Source organism: Entelurus aequoreus, linkage group LG11 (genome assembly GCF_033978785.1).
Source record: "Entelurus aequoreus isolate RoL-2023_Sb linkage group LG11, RoL_Eaeq_v1.1, whole genome shotgun sequence".
In the NCBI taxonomy this organism is placed as follows: domain Eukaryota; kingdom Metazoa; phylum Chordata; class Actinopteri; order Syngnathiformes; family Syngnathidae; genus Entelurus; species Entelurus aequoreus.
The window spans coordinates 35004328-35028976 of NC_084741.1; the positions used below are offsets into that span (position 1 = coordinate 35004328).

The 24649-nt window shown below is 39.8% G+C and overlaps 1 protein-coding gene across 1 annotated transcript in view; it reads left to right on the plus strand.

Annotated features, from left to right (window-relative positions):
• LOC133659647 (collagen alpha-1(XIV) chain-like) overlaps positions 1 to 24649 on the plus strand; it is a 324062-nt gene that overhangs the window by 65803 nt on the left and 233610 nt on the right. The window contains exons 5-6 of the mRNA XM_062062231.1: positions 15870 to 16013; positions 16205 to 16300. Of these exons, the coding sequence (XP_061918215.1) occupies positions 15870 to 16013; positions 16205 to 16300 (240 nt within the window). The remainder of the gene's footprint in view (positions 1 to 15869; positions 16014 to 16204; positions 16301 to 24649) is intronic.

Here is a 24649-nt window from a genome sequence, read left to right on the forward strand (position 1 = left end):
TTAAGTGAAGTGTGACCACTTTCTCAGTCATAAAAAAGGTTTTTTTACTTTTTCAATAATATTAATATACAATGTGCATTACAGCGTTTTCAGCATTCCGCCTCAGCTTGGTCCGTCGGCAAAATTTGGTCCGCTCTCACTTCCGTTGTGTCTGTTGCAGCTTTAAATAATTGTGTTATGACATTTGCATTTTTTGTGACCTCTCTCGACCACCGTCGGTATGCGCCGTTTTTGTTTGGATGACTAATGGCGTCGGGCAGACTGACTTGAGTAATGTTTAACATCCTTATCATTAAAATGCTAAACTTTATATAAGGTCTGCCGTTCTTTACTCCAATGTTGTTTTTTTTCTAGTATCGATAAAATCGATATATTACCTTTTAAAACAATGTTGGATCGATACCTATCTTCCCAAAGGCCAACTTGTCGAGCACATATCGAAATAGTTGAATTCTAAAAATACAAATCGATATATCGAGTAATAGTTACTAGGGATGATACTCGAAACCGGTTTTCCCGGTTGTTCGATAAGAAAAGAACCGAGTCCTCGAACTGGAATCCCTTTTTGAAAACCGGTACCCGTTATCGAGACCACTATAGTAAAGAAAAAGAGTTGGTTCTTTATTCAAATCCCTCGGAACGAATCCCATCCTGACCAGAAATGCCCCTTGAGACATCACAAGAATTTACGTCACGTGGCTCAGTCATTAGGCGCAGATAGGGAAAGCAGGAAAAACAATGGAATAATAAAGTTCAAAACAAAAGGTATAATCCAATGAATAACTTTACTGAGAGATTTGAGCAGGGTACAAACACATGACGAACACTTTTACGACCAACCAGAAACATAGCAACCAGGCTAGCACCGCACCTCCTTTACGGCAGCTGTCACAACGTTCTTAAAGCAACCGCAGCACATACATATATATACAACATATATGACATGATCTCCCTTTTTCAACTTTTGTTTTTCTTTCCTTGTAAACAAAACAAAATCACACTGTATATGTGTTGTCTGTCTAATTATAAATAATGCAGACGAGGCGTGTTGGCTGAGTTCTTGGCGTTTACTTTCAGGGGTGACGACATGCAACAACACTTTTCGGGGCTACCGCGCATGCTCGTCACTCCCGTTGCATGCTGGGTAGTGTAGTTGTTATGTTCCCTAGCTCATAACATCACATCTTTCCCCCTATAAAGAAAGATTTTAACTCAATAAAGTGTATTTCTTTTTTTAGCTTTAACTTTTCATTTTTTAGCATTGTAACCACATTTGCAAACAACTTTTCTCTTCATAGAATTTTCTTTCAATAAAGAAATAAAGCGCAAAAATGTCAAAGCATCATAACAAACAGTTATGTCAAATAGCAGCAGAAGTGCACTTTTTGGAGAGCTGTATTATTTTCAGTTTTGTGCCCAAGGGACTGATTTTATTTAACACTATATTATTATTTATACACCTATAGTGATCACAGAGACAGCTTGTTTTTGTGTTACTGTATATATTTGTTGTTCTGAAAAATCCCACTTAATATACTTTGGGTAACAACAGTCAATATTTATTTATTTTATTTTATTTTTTTAGGGGGGTAACAGTCAATATTTATTTATTTATTAGATTTTATTTTTTTCTTATATAATAAAAGTGAGCTTTTGTTAAACCAAATATTGTGTGGTTTTTTCCATATACAACAACCTATCTGGACTCGATAAGAGAATCGATAAGGAATCGGTTCGATAAGAGGATTCGATAATAGGCTCGAACTTGATAATTTCTTATCAAACATCATCCCTAATAGTTACGACTCTATTAGATATACTTTGGTGTACAATTTGGGTAATTTTTTCTCCACGGTCACTTTTATAACCTGTTTTTTGAGTCTGTCTGCAAGATGTTTGTTTTTGATTGATTGATTGAGACTTTTATTAGTAGATTGCACAGTACAGTACATATTCTGTACAATTGACCACTAAATGGTAACACCCGAATAAGTTTTTCAACTTGTTTAAGTCGGGGTCCACGTTAATCAATTCATGGTGTAAATATATACTATCAGCATAATACAGTCATCACACAAGTTAATCATCAGAGTATATACATTGAATTATTTAAATTTTTTACAATCCGGGCGGTGGGATGTGGAGGGGGCTGGGGCGGGGGGGTTAGGTTTGGTTGATATCAGCACTTCAGTCATCAACAATAATATCATCTGAGAAATGGACATTGAAACAGTGTAGGTCTGACTTCGTAGGATATGTACAGCGAGCAGTGAACGAAGTGAGCTCAGAAAACATAAGTTTCCGGAGGCGTTCCCAGATCACAAATGAAATCACGCCACAGCCTCTCCAAAAGTATCATAATTTATCTTTTAAAATGTACACTTTTCAATATATGTCTTGAAGTCGTCACCACTATTAACTAGAAAATAAACTTCATGGACATTGCATAAATTCACCCGGTCACAACATTAGGTACACATGCACACCCGCCGATTGATTCAGAAAGTGCATTAAAAATGTTGCTCTTAGCAGCATTTATGTTACTGCACATCAGTGTTAATATTAGCGCATTCCAAGATTAGGTGAAAATAAAACTTTATCGTACCGTTTTTGTTGTTCCTCATAGCCTGAAGCATAGGGGTATGAGCTCTTCCCCTTCCGGCTGAGAACCTCGCAAACAGAGTCTCATGCCAAAATGCTATTACCCTATGATTTGATGCTTTGGCATTGTTTAATACTAGTGTCAAAATTTCATTATAGGTCCCCTTTAATGAGTTCTGATGAAGTCAATGATCAAGACTCAAGAAGCTGCACACACAGCATTGTCTCACCCTGCATCTTGCAAACAGTGGACAAGTGTTGCAATGTCAAGTATGACATTCTTGTATAATATATTGCTTGGTCACCCTCATTGCCATCTACATCTCCTAAAGCATGTAATCAGAGTTGCTCTGCAGTACTTGTTTGTCACATAAACTTCTTTACTAATGATGCTGCCCACCCTGCAATTGTTGCGTATTAATGCGGTGGCGAAACAACGCAGCAGATAATTCTTACTCAGCTGCTGTAAAAGTGAAGAAGTGGGTCTGAATAAGCACGTTGTAACCTAAAATGTCCCCCTTACAAACAACCCATGGCAAGAGCAGCCTTGTCTGACAATTTCGTGCTGCGTTTAATGGCGTAGAAAAGAATAAAAAAGTCAAATTTATGGTCACTTCCTTTCTCTCAGCGAGGGAGTGAGAGTGCCGCAGTGGTTCCCTGGCACTCAGCACATGCAGTAAAAATATTGGCTCCTCCACGGTGTCCTTTCCATATCTCCTGCTCTCTACATGGTTAACAACACCTCGACATGTCCATGTTCTCCTTTTACCTCTAAATCATTTCATATCCTCAAATTGTTTTTAATTTGAGTTGTACAACTATTTTCTAAATAATAACCCGACCAACCGTCCACCCCTTCATCCTCTCTCTTCAAACACAATTGAGGCAGACGGATCTTTGTTTTGTTCAAGGGTTTTTCTATAGATGATGAATATTTTTTCAATTTGTCCGTCTGATAAGCATACATGCGTTAGTGACCCGTACCAAAAGTCAAATGAAGACCGAATCGTACAAAATCTGAAGCTATTTCCTCATACAAAATAATGTAAATCCAATGATTTATTTCCAGACACCCAAAAATATTAACACATAAAGCATTTTTATAGAGATTAATTATAATTCACACCACCTTTGTACTTTCTTTCGAGTTGATTCTTGAACCCAATTGTTTCTCACCTTCTTTATTAAAGTGTCAAATTTTGTTTGGCTCATTGGTGAATAATTATGCAGTCAAACTCATTAAGGGTTGTCGCTATCATTTTTTCGTTTTTTTATCGAGTATTCTTATGATCAGTTTGTCTGAATAATCAAGTAGTCAGATAAAACCCTTCATAGCCTCAATACGTATTTTGAAAAAATACTTGAAATAAACAAACATTTTTCAGCTTGTTATATTGTTTGTTTTCAAAAACTAAATCCCCCATGATCCCTTGTTCAGTTAGGGCAGGGGTCGGCAACCCAAAATGTTGAAAGAGCCATATTGGACCAAAAATACAAAAACAAATCTGTCTGGAGCCGCAAAAAATTGAAAGCCATATTACATGTGTCTTGAGATATACATTTAATTAAGAGGACTTAAAGGAAACTAAATGACCTCAAAAATACCTACAAATGAGGCATAATGATGCAATATGTACATATCGCTAGCCTAAATAGCATGTTAGCATCGATTAGCTTGCAGTCATGCAGTGACCAAATATGTCTGATTAACACTCCACACAAGTCAATAACATCAACAAAACTCACCTTTGTGCACTCATGCACAACGTTAAAAGTGTGGTGGACAAAATGAGACAGAAAAAGTGGCATAAAACACGTCCTAGAAAGTCGGAGAAAGTTATACATGTAAACAAACTATACGGTGAGTTCAAGGAATGCCAAAATAAGTAGGACAAAACGGCACTCGCCAAATACTCGAATCAGTGAAGCATATTTAATACAAACAGTGTGATTTATAACAATTAGGGAGGTTTGTGTCATGTTTGTCCTCCTACAGAAACCATACTAAAACAAAAAAATAGATTTTTTTCCCCTCATCTTTTTCCATTTTCATACATTTTTGAAAAATCTCCAGAGAGCCACTAGGGCGGCGCTAAAGAGCCGCATGCGGCTCTAGAGCCGCGGGTTGCCGACCCCCGATGTTAGGGCAAGCAGATCAGAAAACTATTACTTGTATTCCGTCATGTGACTTTTTCCCAAAAGTGAAAACCAGTGGTTGTCAACTAAGCCAAGATGGCTGTTGTACTGTAACTATCTGAGTACAAAAGATCTTCCTGCAAAAAGCAGATACGAGCAAAAAATCCAACTATGCAATGTAATAGATCCCTAGACTTTATCAAAAAAAGATTTGTCGAGTGATATCAAGGATTATATGTCAGTTGCGTTCCCGGACATATTGAACTATTGTGTTCCAGGCGCCATACTACACAACAAAACAGATGAAAAGGCCTACAACTTCTTTGTGTGTGGCTGGGTTAAGGAAATTGGTATCAAGACTCTCCCCGATAAAAATGCATCGTTTTTGCTCGGGTAAGGTTGCATTTCATGATTTAGCTTCGCGTCGACTGCCATGTTTGTTTCTGTTGCACGTGCCGTTTACGAGTAGCATGTTTTTCCCTGTCTTTAACAAAATATAACTATAAATGTCAACATTGTGTATGTGCTGAAAGCTTCATTTGTGATCGTTGCCTTTGGTAAAAGCTTAACTCTTTTGGGTTTTGCTTACATTTGCTTTCTTTTATTTAGACTGTCCGAGTCGCTGTGTAAAAAAATACAAATAATATTAAACATAATACTTAAATGGGAAATAACGTTAAAAATATATCAAACAAACCTTTAATGAAGTGATCAATGCAAACTCATGCTTTGTTCAACTCTGCTCACTTGGACTGGAGTGTCAGCTGCTTTTCTCGTTGTTTCGTAAAATCTTGCACTCTTCCGCCCTTTTTGATTACATCTCGAGGAACTCTGAAGAAACGTTTATGTTTTTCAAAATGTTTATTTAAAAAATATTTGCATGTTATTTGAAACACTTGCGGCCTGATTTACTAAGATCCAAATACCATGCGCTGAACAGCATGTACAATCTATAAAATGGCGTGTAATATTAGTGGGCTTGTTGCATGTGATGTACTAACACTGCGGGTGTAATTGTAAAGTGGTGCAGAACGCCTTATTTAAATGACAATTTTGCATGTACTATATTGGGCATTGCCACAAAGACACTTTTTTTCTGCACATTTATGTCATCTGTGTGGTTTTAAACAAGCAGAAAACATCTACCACCTTTTATGACCATTTTAAAAGCAGTCGTGTTGTGCATTTACAATTATACACTCGTGTGTCTGTCTGTCTGTCCTTGCAGCGTGAGCACCGATCCCAGGTAGAACTGTCAGTTTGCACATGCTTTTCAAACATATTAAATCAATCAATCAATCAATGTTTATTTATATAGCCCTAAATCACAAGTGTCTCAAAGGGCTGTACAAGCCACAACGACATCCTCGGTACAGAGCCCACATACGGGCAAGGAAAACTCACCCCAGTGGGACGTCAATGTGAATGACTATGAGAAACCTTGGAGAGGACCGCATATGTGGGTAACCCCCCGCCCCTCTAGGGGAGACCGAAAGCAATGGATGTCGAGTGGGTCTGACATAATATTGTGAAAGTCCAACACATCAGCGAAAGTCCAGTCCATAGTGGGGCCAGCAGGAACCATCCCGAGTGGAGACGGGTCAGCAGCGTAGAGATGTCCCCATCTGATGGACAGGCTAGCGGTCCACCCCGGGTTGGGAGCAGAGTAGAAAAGAAAAGAAAAGAAACGGCAGATCAACTGGTCTAAAAAGGGAGTCTATTTAAAGGCTAGAGTATACAAATGAGTTTTAAGATGGGCCTTAAATGCTTCTACTGAGGTAGCATCTCTAATTTTTACCGGGAGGGCATTCCATAGTATTGGAGCCCGAATAGAAAATGCTCTATAGCCCGCAGACTTTTTTTGGGCTCTGGGAATCACTAATAAGCCGGAGTTCTTTGAACGCAGATTTATTGCCGGGACATATGGTACAATACAATCGTCAAGATAGGCAGGAGCTTGACCGTGTAGTATTTTATACGTAAGTAGTAAAACCTTAAAGTCGCATCTTAGGTGCACAGGAAGCCAGTGCAAGTGAGCCAGTATAGGCGTAATATGATCAAACTTTCTTGTTTTTGTCAAAAGTCTAGCAGCCGCATTTTGTACCATCTGTAATCTTTTAATGCTAGACATAGGGAGGCCCGAAAATAAAACGTTACAGTAATCGAGACGAGATGTAACGAACGCATGGATAATGATCTCAGCATCGCTTGTGGACAAAATGGGACGAATTTTAGCGATATTACGGAGATGAAAGAAGGCCGTTTTAGTAACACTCTTAATGTGCGACTCAAACGAGAGAGTTGGGTCGAAGATAATACCAAGATTCTTTACCGAGTCGCCTTGTTTAATTGTTTGGTTGTCAAATGTTAAGGTGGTATTATTAAATAGATGTCGGTGTTGAGCAGGACCGATAATCAGCATTTCCGTTTTCTTAGCGTTGAGTTGCCAAAAGTTAGCGGACATCCATTGTTTAATTTCATTAAGACACGCCTCCAGCTGACTACAATCCGGCGTGTTGGTCAGCTTTAGGGGCATGTAGAGTTGGGTGTCATCAGCATAACAGTGAAAGCTAACACCGTATTTGCGTATGATGTCACCTAGCGGCAGCATGTAAATACTAAAGAGTGCAGGGCCAAGAACCGAACCCTGGGGAACTCCGCACGTTACCTTAACATAGTCCGAGGTCACATTGTTATGGGAGACACACTGCATCCTGTCAGTAAGATAAGAGTTAAACCAAGACAAGGCTAAGTCTGTCATCCCAATACACGTTTTGATACGCTCTAATAAAATATTATGATCAACAGTATCGAAAGCGGCGCTAAGATCAAGAAGCAGCAACATAGATGAAGCATCAGAATCCATCGTTAGCAATAGATCATTAGTCATTTTTGCGAGGGCTGTCTCCGTAGAGTGATTTGCCCTGAAACCGGACTGAAAAGGTTCACAGAGATTGTTAGACGCTAAGTGTTCATTTAGCTGCTGTGCTACAATTTTTTCGAGGATTTTCGAGATAAACGGAAGGTGGGACACCGGCCGGTAGTTTACCAGGAGATCAGGATCGAGGTTAGGTCTTTTGAGTAGAGGATGAATAACCGCTTTTTTGAATGCTAGGGGAACAGTGCCAGAGGAAAGTGATAAGTTTATAATATTTAACACTGATGGACCTATTAATACAAAAAGCTCCTTGATAAGTTTCCCAGGAATTGGGTCAAGTAAACATGTTGTTTGTTTTGTCCCATTTACACATTTTGACGATTCCTCCAATGTTATTTCATCAAAGAGAGAGAAACTATTTTGGAGGGCGGTATCCGTCGTATATACAGTCGTATTTGTGTTAGTAGAACCCAGTTGTAGCTGCGATGCATTGTCTTTAATCTCTTTTCTAATGACTTCAATTTTCTTATTAAAGAAATTCATAAAGTCATCTGCTGAGTGGGTGGAGCTACTGGGGGGAGTCCCTTGTTGGGTTAGCGATGCTACTGTACTAAACAGAAATTTAGGATAATTTTTGTTGAGGTGGATGAGATTTGAGTAATATTTAGCTTTAGCTGAGGTAAGCATGCGTTTATAAGTTATTAAACTATCACACCATGCTTGATGGAAAACCTCAAGTTTAGTCGCACACCATTTGCGTTCCAGCTTTCTATATGATAATTAAAACGCAAAATAGTGCTCACAAAACGCAAAATAGTGCTCACAAAACCGTGAGGAGCGTTCATTAATCAACTTGCGCATGCTAAATAATTAAATTTGCATCTTCTCCAAGAAGCACTTTGCATATTAATAATTAATTATTTAATTAATGGATTGCACGCCTCATTCTGCACACTTAAGAGACGCAATCCACTTTGCACACGTTTAGTAGATCAGCTTTGCGTGTGATATCGGGTTTCCACGTGTTTTAGTACACACAATCCTTTAGTAAATCAGACTGTGTGTACAATTGATAACTAGTGTAGACCGTCCTTTTTAAATGAGGTTTTTGCGTGTACTACTTGCTGTGTCCATGGGAACACTCCTTTCCCTTCACATTCATGTTAGGAAAGGATAGGACAGACTTTATTCATCCCACAATTGGGAAATTATGTGGTTGCAGGGCAGATACAAAAAAGCCACAATAATAGAGGAAAACAAGAGGAAAATATCAAAGAATACAGAGGACATAAAATACATCAAAAGAGCACAGACCGGCTGCAACGAATTGCCACTGCAGTACTGCCAATCTATATACAGCTACAAAAGTAAAACAACGAAAAAACAAAAAATGGGCAATAAATAAAAAATATTGCGCACATTGATTGATTGATTGAGACTTTTATTAGTAGGTTGCACAGTGAAGTACATATTCCGTACAATTGACCACTAAATGGTAACACCCGAATAAGTTTTTCAACTTGTTTAAGTCGCGGTCCACTTAAATTGATTCATGATACAGATATATACTATCATATATACTATCATCATAATACAGTCATCACACAAGATAATCACATTGAATTATTTACATTATATACAATCAGGGGTGTGGAGGGGGTGGGGGGTAGGATATGGACAGCAAGTAGTGGACATATATATAGAGAGAGAGAAAGAGAGCGAGAGAGAGATCAGAAGGCATAAGAAAAAGTATCTGCATTTGATTGTTTACATTTGATGATTAGCAATCCGGGCAGGGTGTTAGTTTAGGGTTGTAGCTGCCTGGAGGTGAACTTTTAGTGCGGTTTTGAAGGAGGATAGAGATGCCCTTTCTTTTATACCTGTTGGGAGCGCATTCCACATTGATGTGGCAAAGAAAGAGAATGAGTTAAGACCTTTGTTAGTTCGGAATCTGGGTTTAACGTGGTTAGTGGAGCACCCCCTGGTGTCGTGGTTATGGCGGTCATTTACGTTAAGGAAGTAGTTTGACATGTACTTCGGTATCAGGGAGGTGTAGTGGATTTTATAGACTAGGCTCAGTGCAAGTTGTTTAACTCTGACCTCCACCTTGAGCCAGCCCACTTTGGAGAAGTGGGTAGGAGTGAGGTGGGATCTGGGGTGGAAGTCTAGAAGTAACCTGACTAGCTTGTTCTGAGATGTTTGGAGTTTAGATTTGAGGGTTTTGGAGGTGCTAGGGTACCAGGAGGTGCATGCGTAATCGAAAAAGGGTTGAACGAGAGTTCCCGCCAGAATCCTCAAGGTGCTTTTGTTGACCAGAGAGGAGATTCTGTAGAGAAATCTTGTTCGTTGGTTAACCTTTCTGATTACCTTGGTTGCCATTTTATCACAGGAAAGGTTAGCCTCTAGAATGGAACCTAGGTAGGTGACCTCATCTTTCCTGGTGATAACAATGTCACCCACTTTTATGGTGAAGTCATTGACTTTCTTAAGGTTGATGTGGGACCCAAACAGGATGGATTCTGTTTTACCCAAGTGTATGGATAGCTTGTTGTCAGCGAGCCAGGTGCAAGTTCTACACAGCTCAGCACTGAGGATTTTCTCCACCTGTGACTTGTCCTTGCCGGATACCAGCAGGGCAGAGTCATCCGCAAACAAAAACAATTCACAGTTGCATGCCGATGACATGTCATTTATGTATATTAGGAACAGTAAAGGTCCCAATATACTGCCTTGGGGGACTCCACAGCTCACCGAGAGGGGGGGGGGGGGGGGGGGGGGGGACACACACGATTGCACCATGCACAGACAAACAATACAACAAAAACAATATACAGTTATTATGCTCTCCAACCTATGTGCAATTTTGTTGAACTAGCAGCACACACCTATAATCTGTATCACCTTTTATACAATAATAAATCAAAATCAAGACAACCGAAACAATTTTGTGCTTGTTAAAGATGCGCTTTGCAGCGAGATGATGGCCCATCACAACAGCATTCATGTGTCTGGAATGATCCGAGCGCAAGAAAATGCATATTGTAAGACATTTTTATATGGAGGAGATATATTATAATAATACATATATACAATACGAACGGCATTTTAAAAAAAACTGTAGGAGACACTGACACACATCAATTGAATATGTTTTAATCAGCCCCTTAAGTCATCAAGGAGCTATAAAATTATAAAATGAAATTGCCGAATAGAAAAATGTCTAATACTATTAATGAACAGTCCAAATATGTTGGCAAACATGCGTAGGATGGCGCATTCTCTTTCTATTGTCTGTCTTTGTAGCACGATCGCCTCCTTTCTCACAGCCGTGTGCGTAATTCAGTATGCACGCACAATTTTCAGCCTTGATAGATCACACTGCGAGCCTTAAGTAACTATATTATTATCATCTCCTCCCAGTATTCAGTTGTAATGATCAGCGAATATTTTGCATATTCATGAAGACAGACATGCTAAGTAGATTGTAGTCTTTATTCTTATTCTGCTCACTTAAGAGACACAATACTTTGCGCACAAGTTTAGTAGATCCAGTCTGTGTTTAGAACATTTGAACATTCCTGCCACTTCATTTTACATACCATAGTTACCAAGTCTTCTTTTATTTTTTTGACATTACTGCAGTAATACCGTACCGTGGCCTCAATACTGTCACATTATCATACCGTGAGATTCTGGTATAGTTACATCCCTAAAAAGCACATACTGAGTCACCAACACAGCACTTGATTCCGTGGAAATATGTTGGCAAATTCTATATTCAATATTCTCGAATGGTTTACACTAGGAAAACAACACATTGTAGGCTGCAGCACCCCCCGCGACCCTGAGAAGGACACGCGGTAGAAAATGGATGGATGGATGGATATAACATTGCAAAGTAACTAATAATAATTAAAGGCCTACTGAAACCCACTACTACCGACCACGCAGTCTTATAGTTTATATATCAATGAGGAAATCTTAACATTGCAACACATGCCAATACGGCCGGGTTAACTTATAAAGTGCAATTTTAAATTTTCCGCGAAACTTCCGGTTGAAAACGTCTATGTATGATGACGTATGCGCGTGACGTCAATCGTTGAAACGGAAGTATTCGGACCCCATTGAATCCAATACAAAAAGCTCTGTTTTCATCTCAAAATTCCACAGTATTCTGTACATCTGTGTTGGTGAATCTTTTGCAATTTGTTTAATGAACAATGAAGACTGCAAAGAAGAAAGTTGTAGGTGGGATCGGTGTATTAGCGGCGGACTACAGCAACACAACAAGGAGGACTTTGAGATGGATAGCAGACGCGCTAGCCGCCGACCTCACCTTGACTTCCTCCGTCTCCGGGCCGCCGACCGCATCTATGATCGGGTGAAGTCTTTTGTCGCTCCGTCGATCGCTGGAACGCAGGTGAGCACGGGTGTTGATGAGCAGATGAGGGCTGGCGTAGGTGGATAGCTAATGTTTTTAGCATAGCTCTGTGAGGTCCCGTTGCTAAGTTAGATTCAATGGCTTCGTTAGCAACAGCATTGTTAAGCTTCTCCAGCCTGGAAAGCATTAACCGTGTATTTACATGTCCATGGTTTAATAGTATTGTTGATTGTCTGTCTATCCTTTCAGTCAGGGGTTTATTTCTTTTGTTTCTATCTGCATTGAAGCCCAATGCTATCACGTTAGCTCCGTAGCTAAAGAGCTTCGCCGATGTATTGTCGTGGAGATAAAAGTCACTGTGAATGTCCATTTTGCGTTCTCGACTCTCATTTTCAAGCGGATATAGTATCCGAGGTGGTTTAAAATACAAATCCGTGATCCACAATAGAAAAAGGAGAAAGTGTGGAATCCAATGAACCCTTGTACCTAAATTACGGTCAGAGCGAAAAAAGATACGTCCTGCACTGCACTGTAGTCCTTCACTCTCACGTTCCTCATCCACAAATCTTTCATCCTCGCTCAAATTAATGGGGTAATCTTTGCTTTCTCGATCCGAATCGCTCTCGCTGCATTGAAAACAATGGGGAAATGTGAGGAGCCTTTCAACCTGTGACGTCACGCTACTTCCGGTACAGGCAAGGCTTTTTTTACCAGCGACCAAAAGTTGCAAACTTTATCGTCGATGTTCTCTACTAAATCCTTTCAGCAAAAATATGGCAATATCGCGAAATGATCAAGTATGACACATAGAATGGATCTGCTATCCCCGTTTAAATAAAAACAAATCATTTCAGTAGGCCTTTAATGCATTGTTGCGTGACTAATAGTAATTTTTTCATCAAATTTGGTGCATGTTATGCAGTTTTCGACTTTCTGAAGGCTTTAGCTCATATTTCAAAGTACTCATTATTTGTGTGTGTGTGTCATGTAAGGGACAATAATCCCCTTGTACAACCACAAGCAACAAAATGAATATTTGTTGCTCTATTAAGGCGTGTGACCTCATATGCTCCGCCTGAAACACAAATGAGAAAATATTATTCCCAATCATAAACCCGGTGATTACACCTAATGCAGACAAATTAATGTGTTTCCATTTCAAACAGATCTACAGTAAGCAGGTGTGCAAGGACGTAAAAGCCTTCAATTAGAACACTGACGTTAAGTTTACTCATCTTAGTTTTGGAATGCAAATGATACTCACTGGTCCTTCTTTTCCTGAGGGTATCAATACTGTAAAGTTAGGGGGACAGAGGAAAGTGTACGGTGCGGAAAATAAGTATTTAATCCGCAGCTGACTTTGCAAGTTTACACCCTTACAAATATATGACCACTTCAGAATTTCTATGAAAAAAATAACATTACATCCTTTTCCCAACAGAGAAGTTATATACACATTAAGCACACAAATTGCAAGATTTCACCTCTGAGGTAAGGGTTGTTGTGAGAAAGGTGAGGGATTATCCCAGATTTGCACAAAATGAGTTTGTAAATTATAGCAAAGGGTCCTCAGACCAAAGTTGCCTAGAAAAACACAAGTAATACACTTGCAGTGCCCGCAGCTTCCCCTACTCAGGAAGATCCATGAACAACAAACACTTGAATGACTCAGACAAGTCTTGTTAGAATGTAATGTGGTCAGCTAAAATCAAAATTGATCTGTTTAGCGTCAACTCGACTTGACATGTTTGGAGGCAGCGAAATCTGAATATGACCATCCTTACTGTCAACCATGGAGGTGGAAGGTTAGGTCAGGTAGATCTTTATTGTCATTGCACAAGTACAAGGAAACTTTGTTTTCAGCACAAACCCGTTCAAGATGAGACAAACAGTGTTGAATTGTTCTGCTTTAGTGGTGTTTCTCTGACAATAAGAATTCATTATTCCTACTGCGACAACAAGAAACACCTGACCTCCGTGCTTGCCAACAAGGTTTTCTATGAAGGTTAATTTGTGTCTTTATCATGGAAGCTTTTTTTTTTTTACACTGATTTTATGTAACAGAATTTTATGCATTTGAATCTTGGGAACTGATTTTTTTTTACTTCAACTTATGCTGACAATTAAATTTAAAACAATTAAAGTTTTAAAATTCAATGTATAAAAATTCACTGTATAAAATTTGAGTTTATAAAAATTCAGTGTAAAAAAAATCTGTGAAAAAATATTTAGTGTGCAAAAAATTCAGTGTATAAAAATTTGGTGTAAAAAAAAAAAAAAATCAGTGCTGAAAAATCAGCTGTTTCAAAAAGCAAGACTCACTTCCGGTAAATTAACACTGAAACAATCGATCCTGTCTCAGAACCAGCCAATGAGGTGTTAAGTTCGAATTCACGTGACACAGGTCTTGCAAAACAGCATAAAAAAGGCAGTTAACCGGGATACGTGGGCATAATGCAACATGATACACATTTCAATGCAGCACGCTGGATGTTTTGAAACTATAGAAATTATTCCAACGGTTAGAATCTGCACTTTTGAGTGATATACAAATGCTTCATGCAGACCTGGCGCGAACAGAGCGGGGCAGAGTGGGCAGGGCTTGTTTACAGAGCAGCAAATGTCAGACAAAGGCAGATTTCTACACCAAAGTTCTGCAAAACAGTGATATTCTATCGAATATGTGGATGTTTTTTATCCTTTGCGCTTATTCTGCCATGTTTGTTGCATCTTTGTTGTTCTTGCTCGATTATAAAATATGTCGATTAAGGAGGTGGTCTGCAGTAGAGGAGCAACGTTCATATATTCTCAATATTCAGGGTTTTACTGTTCATAGTTATTTTTTGTAAATCCAAGATTCTATATTTTTATGTACATTCTGACTGTCATATAATTCAGTAAAAAAAACTTAAGTTCATTAAATTTTTTAGGTTTGGTATGTGTAACTTTTTTTTACTGTAAAAGACACTCAGAATGTACATGAAAATACAGAATATGGGATTTACAATATTAACTATGAACAATAAAACACTGAATATTGAGATATATGCACGTTGCTCCTCTATTTCCCAAACCACCTCTTTGATTGACATACAGTATTTTATAATTCAGCAATTTTGCCATCTAAGTTACGTTATCATGGATGCTGCTTATTTCAGCAAGACAATGCCAAGCCACGTGTTACAACAGCGTGGCTTCGTAGTAAAAGAGTGCGGGTACTAGACAGACCTGCTTGTAGTCCAGACCTGTCTCCCATTGAAAATGTGTGGCACATTATGAAGCGTAAAATACGACAACGGAGACCCCGGACTATTAAACAACTTAAACTGTGCATCAAGCAAGAATGGGAAAGAATTCCACCTGAAAAGCTTCACAAATTGGTCTACTCAGTTCCCAAACGTTAACTGAGTGTTGTTAAAAGGAAAGGCCATGTAACACATTGGTAGAAATGCCCCTGTGCCAACTTTTTTGCTGCCATTAAATTCTAAGTTAATGATTATTTGCAAAAAAAACATTGCTTTCTTAGTTCGAACATTAAATATTATGTCTTTGCAGTCTACTCAATTGAATATAGGTTGAAAAGGATTTGCAAATTATTGTATTCTGTTTTTATTTACGAATTATACAACGTGCCAACTTCACTGATTTTGGGTTTTGTAGTTTAGGTTAGCAAACAATAGGGGAGGGGTTGGGATGTTAATTTTAAGGAAATTGAAAATATTTTTAATTTTTGTGTTTGTTTTTGCTTTTTTTCCCCTGAAAAGGTCTAGAAAAGGATGGGTTGTCTTATATTCAGGTTTCTTAGATTTGGCAGCAGTACTTTACGGTAGTTCAACTTTGGCCTGTTTTCTTGTTCCTTGTCTCTGATAGGTGGTCATCAGAGGGAGATCATCATATCAAAAAGTGACAGTAAAGTGTTGATAACCGACTACGACCCGTCCAAGGACTACATCTTCAGTGTAATTTCTGTCAGGGGTAGCACTCAGAGTAAACCACTGCAGGGCAGACATAAAGGTATGTTTACTTTTTTTTTCTATTGCTCCGTTGCTATTTCTTGACATGGCTCAGGTCTATCAACGGAAAGATTATTGACTAAACTCCCAAATCTCCTGCAAGACCTTTTGAAATACCCACAAACAAGCTATCTAATGTTGCACTTCAGTGATGCTGTATTGTGTGTCTGTGCTGTGTTCCGCGTGCACTAGCTGAGAGAGGCGAGGGTGGTGGAGGAGTCAAAACCCAGCCACAGCGTCTGACTGATTCATTCACTCTTCCTGAAGATGTCAATGAGATCTCCGGAGGTAAGATAAATGCACACACAGTTTCCAGAGGAATTAAGGGGCCATATGCCCAGGTAACGTGGTGTTCAAATGAATATAAGATGAATTGAAGCAGCAAAAACAGCTGCCGGGGCCATTTCTTAAGCCAGACAAAAACATATTTCCTTGTACAGTTGGATGGGATTGTGATTTCTACTTCCACGCTGAGTCTTTGGGCTTCATGTTGACAAGACAATGTACCTTTTCAAAGTGCACACAGACAGAGCACGAGTGCACACATGTTGGTAAATCATTCACTAAGGTGCGTAGACAGCTCCGACCTGAATTTCCGACAATACGTGTCTTGTGTCTTCATGGTTTTCTATAAACTTGACCTCCGCCCAGACAACACTGTCTGGATTTTCATCTTGTAACCAAGATCCTATTTGAACAGGCAGCTTTTAATACTCTGCCAATGAAATGATGTTCCAAATTCAGGGAAATGTGAGACAAAAAGGAATGTTTCTGCTTGTGTAGAAAATGATAGCACAACCTTGAGCTGTGAAATGACATGTGCAACTTTGTAAATGTATTTTTATTGAACACTCAATTGTATTGTTCTTCAAATACCTTTTACTTTTCCCTTGCTTTTTTCCCCAAATATTTAGTGTAGTGGTACCTCGGTTTTTGTTAGTAATCCGTTCCTAAAGGTACATCCCACGAAGACTGAATCGTACGAAAAACCGCAGCAACATTTCCCTAAGTAACAATGCAAATCCAATTAATCCTTTCCAGAAATATCACAAAATAAATAATTTTAGTTTTACATGTAATATACATATAAATTACACATGAAATTGATTAACATTTAACAGCACTGTTACCTTTTATTGAAAATATTTTTTGCACACAATGAGCATAGAGAGAACAGAGAAGGGGAGAGTCTCATAGATCGCACCTTTGTACTTGGCTGCGAGTTCTTTTTTAAAGTAGCAGTAGAGTGTAAAAACAAGTTGCCTCTATATTGAAGCTATTATCATATATATCTGATGTAGGACACTGAAAGACTTCCAAAGTTTGCGAGTAAATAGATATGATCAAAATAGTATAAATTTCATTGAGATTCCGGAGACATTTTGAGAGATAATGAGCTAGCCAGTCACGTGATCACATGACGTACAGGTAGTAAACGCAGATCCTTTCATCACCAACAACAATGCAAATCATGCAGACTTTGTGAGAGCCAACGATTACTTTGAGAAAAATTATGATCCATAAACTTACCGTATTTTTCGGAGTATAAGTCGCTCCGGAGTATAAGTCGCACCGGCCGAAAATGCATAATAAAGAAGGAAAAACCCCGCCCCCCATCCCAACCCTGCCCACCTCAACCGACGCACGGAGGGGGAGTTTGATGTGTGGGGGGGAAGGGTTGCGGGGGCGGGGTTTGGTGGTAGCTGGTGTGTATATTCTAGCCCGGAAGAGTTAGGGCTGCATGGGATTCTGGGTATTTGTTCTGTTGTGTTTATGTTGTGTTACGGTTGTGTTTGTCATTCTTGTTTGGTGTGGGTTCACAGTGTGGCGCATATTTGTAACAGTGTTAAAGTTGTTTATACGGCCACCCTCAGTGTGACCTGTGTGGCTGTTGATCAAGTATGTCTTGCAGTCACTTACGTGTGTGTACAGAAGCCAAATTCAACATGTGACTGGGCTGGCATGCTGTTTGTACAGGTTGTAGAGGGCGCTAAAGGCAGTGCCATCACGACACGCCCTTAATATTATTGTTTGGGTGAAAATCAGCAGACATTCGAGAATATGGTTGCCCTGAAATTCGGGAGTCTCCCGGAAAAATCGGGAGGGTTGGCAAGTATGACGCTGTCAAGCACCATTCATATAAAACTTGCGGGCCGCACTAACATTGAATTTTCATATTAAGGTGCGGGCCGCAAAATAACGTCTCGCGGGCCGCGTGTCTGGGACCCCTGCTTTACAAAGAAAGTTAGACTTCCACAGTTTGTTAATATCGTAAGAAGGCTGAGTCACAAATTCTTTGTTTGGGCACTCAAGTCCTCGGAATGAAGCGCAGGCTAACAGACTAGTTTGGAAGGCGAAATGTTTGGATGAATGACACTCGAGAAGGTAACCTATAAAAAAAACGGAGCAAACCTTTTGCAAAAAAACTAAATAAATCCTATAAAAAAATGGCCGTGTATGAAAACTGATGTACCACTGTGTGGTAAGAACCTCATTTGTCTCATCAACCGCATTATCATTGGGAATCCCATAAAACAAAACCAAGCATTGCAGTTTATTTCCTTCTAAGGCTTTTGCATTTGTCAACTGATCATACGTGTGTTTTTAATATGCTTATGTGTTTTGTACTTTTAAAGACATCAACCATTCTTGTGGCCGAAGTTGGAACGCTTTCAACCGCTCCTTGTAGACAAAGAATTCTGCCAAAGTCACTTTTGGTTAACGACTGTGTTTTGCATTTTTGTTGGAAGTGTGAAAGACTGGAACAGAAAAGTTTGACAGAGGCAGAATCTCATTCACTCTTTGGTCTTGTTTAAGCACAGTTGCTTTATTGTAGGCTATTTTAGTATTCCGTTTTTTTTTTCAGTGCAAAGAGGTAAAATTTATTGTAAGGTGTGAAGCAAAGACCTCGGGTCATTAAAAGTAATTCAGTCTATGTTTGGCTCTAAAAATACAAGAACATTTGCCCCCTATCATTTAAAAAATATTTACAACTGTGCGTTAAAGAGAGAAATGCAATCGCCTCAAGCCTGACCTCAACCTGTGTGCAATTTTTATATTCGTAACTTACATCAGATTTGATGGAACTGTGAATATGTTCCATTGCAAATGACCTGCTTAAGTGCAACTGATTTTAGGCTATTTCTGTTTAAATTTTACAGCTGTACATCATTAACAATACATGTTGTTAAACATGGAAGTGTAAATGATGATATAGGAAAAGGCCCTGGCGGCTCAGCACACTAAGCAACATACAATAAAAAACAAATCTATTACACAGACAAACTGCTTTGGCATACAGGTGCTAATGTAATTAAGGTGACATAAAACATAATGGCATGCAACATTCTAGCAGTACCTCTAAAACGCCACTAAGTAACATTATCGCTTGCAAGCTATCTTAAAGGCCTACTGAAATGAAATGTTCTTATTTAAACGGGGATAGCAGGTCCATTCTATGTGTCATACTTGATCATTTCGCGATATTGCCATATTTTTGCTGAAAGGATTTAGTAGAGAACATCGATGATAAAGTTCGCAACTTTTGGTCGCTGATAAAAAAAGCCTTGCCTGTACCGGAAGTAGCGTGACGTCACAGGTTGTGGAGCGCCTCACATCTGCACATTGTTTTCAATCATGGCCACAAGCAGCGAGAGCGATTCGGACCGAGAAAGCGACGATTACCCCATTAATTTGAGCGAGGATGAAAGATTCGTGGATGAGGAAAGTGAGAGTGAAGGATTAGAGGGCAGTGGAAGCGATTCAGATAGGGAAGATGCTGTGAGAGGCGGGTGGGACCTGATAGTTAGCTGGGAATGACTAAAACAGTAAATAAACACAAGACATATATATACTCTATTAGCCACAACACAACCAGGCTTATATTTAATATGCCACAAATTAATCCGCATAACAAACACCTCCCCCCTCCCGTCCATATAACCCACCAATACAACTCAAACACCCGCACAACACACTCAATCCCACAGCCCAAAGTACCGTTCACCTCCGTAAAGTTCATATAGCACATATATTTCCCCAAAGTTACGTACGTGACATGCACATAGCGGCACGCACGTACGGGCAAGCGATCAAATGTTTGGAAGCCAAAGCTGCGTACTCACGGTAGCGCGTCTGCTATCCAACTCAAAGTCCTCCTGGTTGTGTTGCTGCAGCCGGCCGCTAATACACCGCTTCCCACCTACAGCTTTCTTCTTAGCTGTCTTCATTGTTCATTAAACAAATTGCAAAAGATTCACCAACACAGATGTCCAGAATACTGTGGAATTTTGCGATGAAAACAGACGACTTAATAGCTGGCCACAATGGTGTCCCAATATGTCCGCTACAATCCGTGACGTCATGCGCAAACGTCATCATACCGAGACGTTTTCAGCAGAATATTTTGCGGGAAATTTAAAATTGCACTTTACTAATCTAACCCAGCCGTATTGGCATGTGTTGCAATGTTAAGATTTCATCATTGATATATAAACTATCAGACTGCGTGGTCGGTAGTAGTGGGTTTCAGTAGGCCTTTAAAGGGTTAGTAGTTTTACTTTATTTCAGTTTTATTTGGTTTTACAGTGGTTAACTCCCCTGTTTGACAAAAGAAAATAAAACTAGTCTAATAGTTAAAAAAAAAATAGTCTCAATAATATTTTTCCTGCTACTACTACTCGTCGGCAGCAGATAGAATCCTTACGACTGTTGCGTTGACGCTGGCGAGGAGGCATGATGATGCCGATTGTTCTTCCGGTGAGGACAACAAGAACTCCAGAGACAGCGTGCAGGTAGGACAAATGATTTATTTGCATAAATCATACACGAAAACAAAAAAAGAACAAAACAAGCGAACACAAGGAGCGTGTGCCTAGCACAAGGAAAGCTAACAGAATAGCAACACACAGGGAAGGCATAAGGCAACGCTTAGCTTACGGAACACAAGGGATGAACGTGACAGTTGCGTAAAGCAAACAAAAGGCAAAATGGCTCTCTGATTAGTGCCCGGGGACAGGTGTGAGTCCCGAACACTAATAAGATGCAGGCGAAAACAATCAGCACCCTTGACAACCAAGACAACACAAAACAGGGGTGCTGAAACAGAACTTAAACCACAAGTGACTCAAAACCCAAAATAAACTGTGATCATAACAACGACTGCTTTATCAAAACCTTTCCTTAGTGTTGTGTCACATGTTGCTGGGTTTATTATAGTGCGCCGCTGGGCGTCAGTCGAGTGAATGAACGCATTGCGTGTATTTGATCTTTTGTGCACTTTGGCGCTGATATTGCGGATTAGCAGAAGGTGTTTTTTCATGTTCTGCTGTGACGTGTGGGTACTCCGCTCTCGTGCTGTGTCACGTATATATTTATATAATGTTTTCAACAGGGGTATACGCTGTTACAGTGTAACATGTTTCCACTGTCAGCATGGGATAAGCATGTTACATTACAATAAGAAAGGTATACGTTCATCACCTCTCTGATAGTGTGCTTTTATATTATTTCAATTGGAAACATTTACCCTATAGCCATCATTTAGGTTACTTATTTGGGGGAAATGTGGTAATTTGATGTACTATAAAACAGCTCATCCCCCTATGCTGCCTGTTGCCTTCACTTCTGAACTTGTATACCTGACTGGTTCATCATTTTACTGTAATAGTCAGTGACATAAACATAACAATTATGGACACATACTGTAGTTTTGTATTCTTTTTTAAGTTGGCTATTCCTGCTAATTTGTGTCTCCTCCAAAATTAAATCAGAAAGAATGTTGTGGTCATACTAAAAAATGTGTTTGTTTTTATTATCAAAGCAAACAAATTCATTACTGGTACCTGGCAGTTTTGTATTTTCATTGGAAATCAGCCTTAACCAGTGTTTCCCGAAATGTGATCGCTTTTATTTGGGCAGCTGTGTCCTATTAGATTAAAGTATTCGGTGTGTGTGTATGTGTAACAGATGTGGTTCAGTAGTGCCCAATATTTAAACAGACAGTGATCTCTTATTGAGGCCAAATTAAAATTGAAACAGTAAGTCCTAACTGTTGGGTTATTTATTTTTTCTAATGAAAAGAACAAATATTTAAATATGTTAAATACAGTTACCTGAGTGTGAAGCGACTGGGATGAGAATCAGCACCTCCAAGTCAGAGTCCATGGTTCTCGCCCGGAAAAGGGTGGAGTGCCATCTCCGGGTTGGGGAGGAGATCTTGCCCCAAGTGGAGGAGTTCAAGTACCTCGGAGTCTTGTTCACGAGTGAGGGAAGAGTGGATCGTGAGATCGACAGGCGGATCGGTGCGGCGTCTTCAGTAATGCGGACGCTGTATCGATCCGTTGTGGTGAAGAAGGAGCTGAGCCGGAAGGCAAAACTCTCAATTTACCGGTCGATCTACGTTCCCATCCTCACCTATGGTCATGAGCTTTGGGTTATGACCGAAAGGACAAGATCACAGGTACAAGCGGCCGAAATGAGTTTCCTCCACCGGGTGGCGGGGCTCTACCTTAGAGATAGGGTGAGAAGCTCTGTCATCCGGGAGGAACTCAAAGTAAAGCCGCTGCTCCTCCACATGGAGAGGAGCCAGATGAGGTGGTTCGGGCATCTGGTCAGGATGATACCCGAACGCCTCCCTAGGGAGGTGTTTAGGGCACGTCCAACCGGTAGGAGGCCACGGGGAAGACCCAGGACACGTTGGGAAGACTATGTCTCCCGGCTGGCCTGGGAACGCTTCGGGATCCCCCGGGAAGAGCTGGACGAAGTGGTTGGGGAGAGGGAAGTCTGGGCTTCCCTGCTTAGGCTGCTGCCCCCACGACCCGACCTCGGATAAGCGGAAGAAGATGGATGGATGGATGGATGTTTAGAATATATTTTTAAACATTCACAGCTTAAAATTTCCCTGTCACATTATAGAGACCGTAAATGATCAAAAAGTCAGTTTCCTGTAACAAAATGCATTAATCTAGTTGGGAATTTTGAAGAAGCTCTGGGTTGAAAAAGTTTCATAATCATGAGCAAGATGACGCTCGTGTTAGACAGATATACCACAAGATTTCAATTATGAAAAGAAAAAAAACGATAATCATCAAAACATTTTTCATGCATGAGGTGACTTTTGTTCTGAATACTGTAAAACCTTTTAACACGTCACGAAAGTTGTACATTTGGAGTTCAACAGCAATTTTCCAAGAGGAATATGACTTAATTGGACTAAATACATTATTTGAAGTCCTGAAGTGGAAACTGTGGTCATGCGGAATCCTATTAGACTTCAGCTCAGTGAAAATCTAAAAATATACGGTCAAAAGATAAGCCTCAAAAGTCAAACAAAACTTAAGAGTTTACATTCTTATTATAAATGAAGACACAAAACTTCAGCACTCTGCACATTTAAAATAAAAACTCAACATGTGTGTTGCTTTCTTTCTTTTTTGAGTTTATGGGTGTGATACCAAAGGGAACAAGTGACGGCCATGAAGAAAAATATGTATATAATTATTGTGATGTGGGAACAAGGTGTTGTGACTTGTCTCTTAAAATGTTTACCAAAATTCACAAGCCAATACAAAAGATAAGCTTACAGGAGTAAATAAGGTTGCTTTGAGTCAAAAATGTTCAGTTGTAACCACTGAAAAGTGTGTGTGAAATCAATCATACCATCGAACCTGCGGCCTGCACTCACAAATGAATGTCTTTGCACAACAAAGGGCAAAAAACTATCCCCTTTTGCTATGCTACAGTTCTTTTTCCATCACTCGTATAATGTGATGAGAGCAAAGTGCTGCCCTCCTCCCTAGCATCCAAGAAGCTTATGACCAGAGCACACACACAAACACGCGCGCACACACACAGATAGAAAGAACCGAGGGGACCCATGTAGTTAAAGTTGAACCGGAGGCCAATGAGAGTCAGTTGACATTCAGTGCTCTGATAGTGAGATATGTATTGGAGTCCATCACCTCCACAAAGTCATGCCTGGAGTCAACCTTAATGTCAGATAACCTTAAGTGAGCTCGTTCCACTCTTAAACCCTTAACTGGTCCTTACCATGAATTTACATATTTGTTCCTACTAACAAAAGATGTCAGCTTTCAAAAAAACTTTTGTAGAAATTAGGGCTGTCAAAAGTCACTCGATAATGAGTTAAAGAAAATTTCCTTTAACAGTTTGCATATTCTCCCCGTGACTGCGTGGATTCCCTCCGGGTACTCCGGCTTCCTCCCACCTCCAAAGACATGCACCTGGGGATAGGTTGATTTGCAACACTAAATTGGCCCTAGTGTGTGAATGTTGTCTGTCTATCTGTGTTGGCCCTGTGATGAGGTGGCGACTTGTCCAGGGTGTACCCCGCCTTCCGCCCGAATGCAGCTAAGATAATAATAATAATAATAATGGATTAGATTTATATCGCGCTTTTTCTATTGTAAGATACTCAAAGCGCTCACAGAGAAGTGGGAACCCATCATTCATTCACACCTGGTGATAGGCTCCAGCACCCCCCACGATCCCAAAAGGGACAAGCGATAGAAAATGGATGGATGGATGGAGGGAACTGCACTTTTGGGGGGAATTTTCCCATCAACCGCAAGAACACATGCCTTTCTCTTTTATGTGCGGTCTAAATTTTGTAAAAGT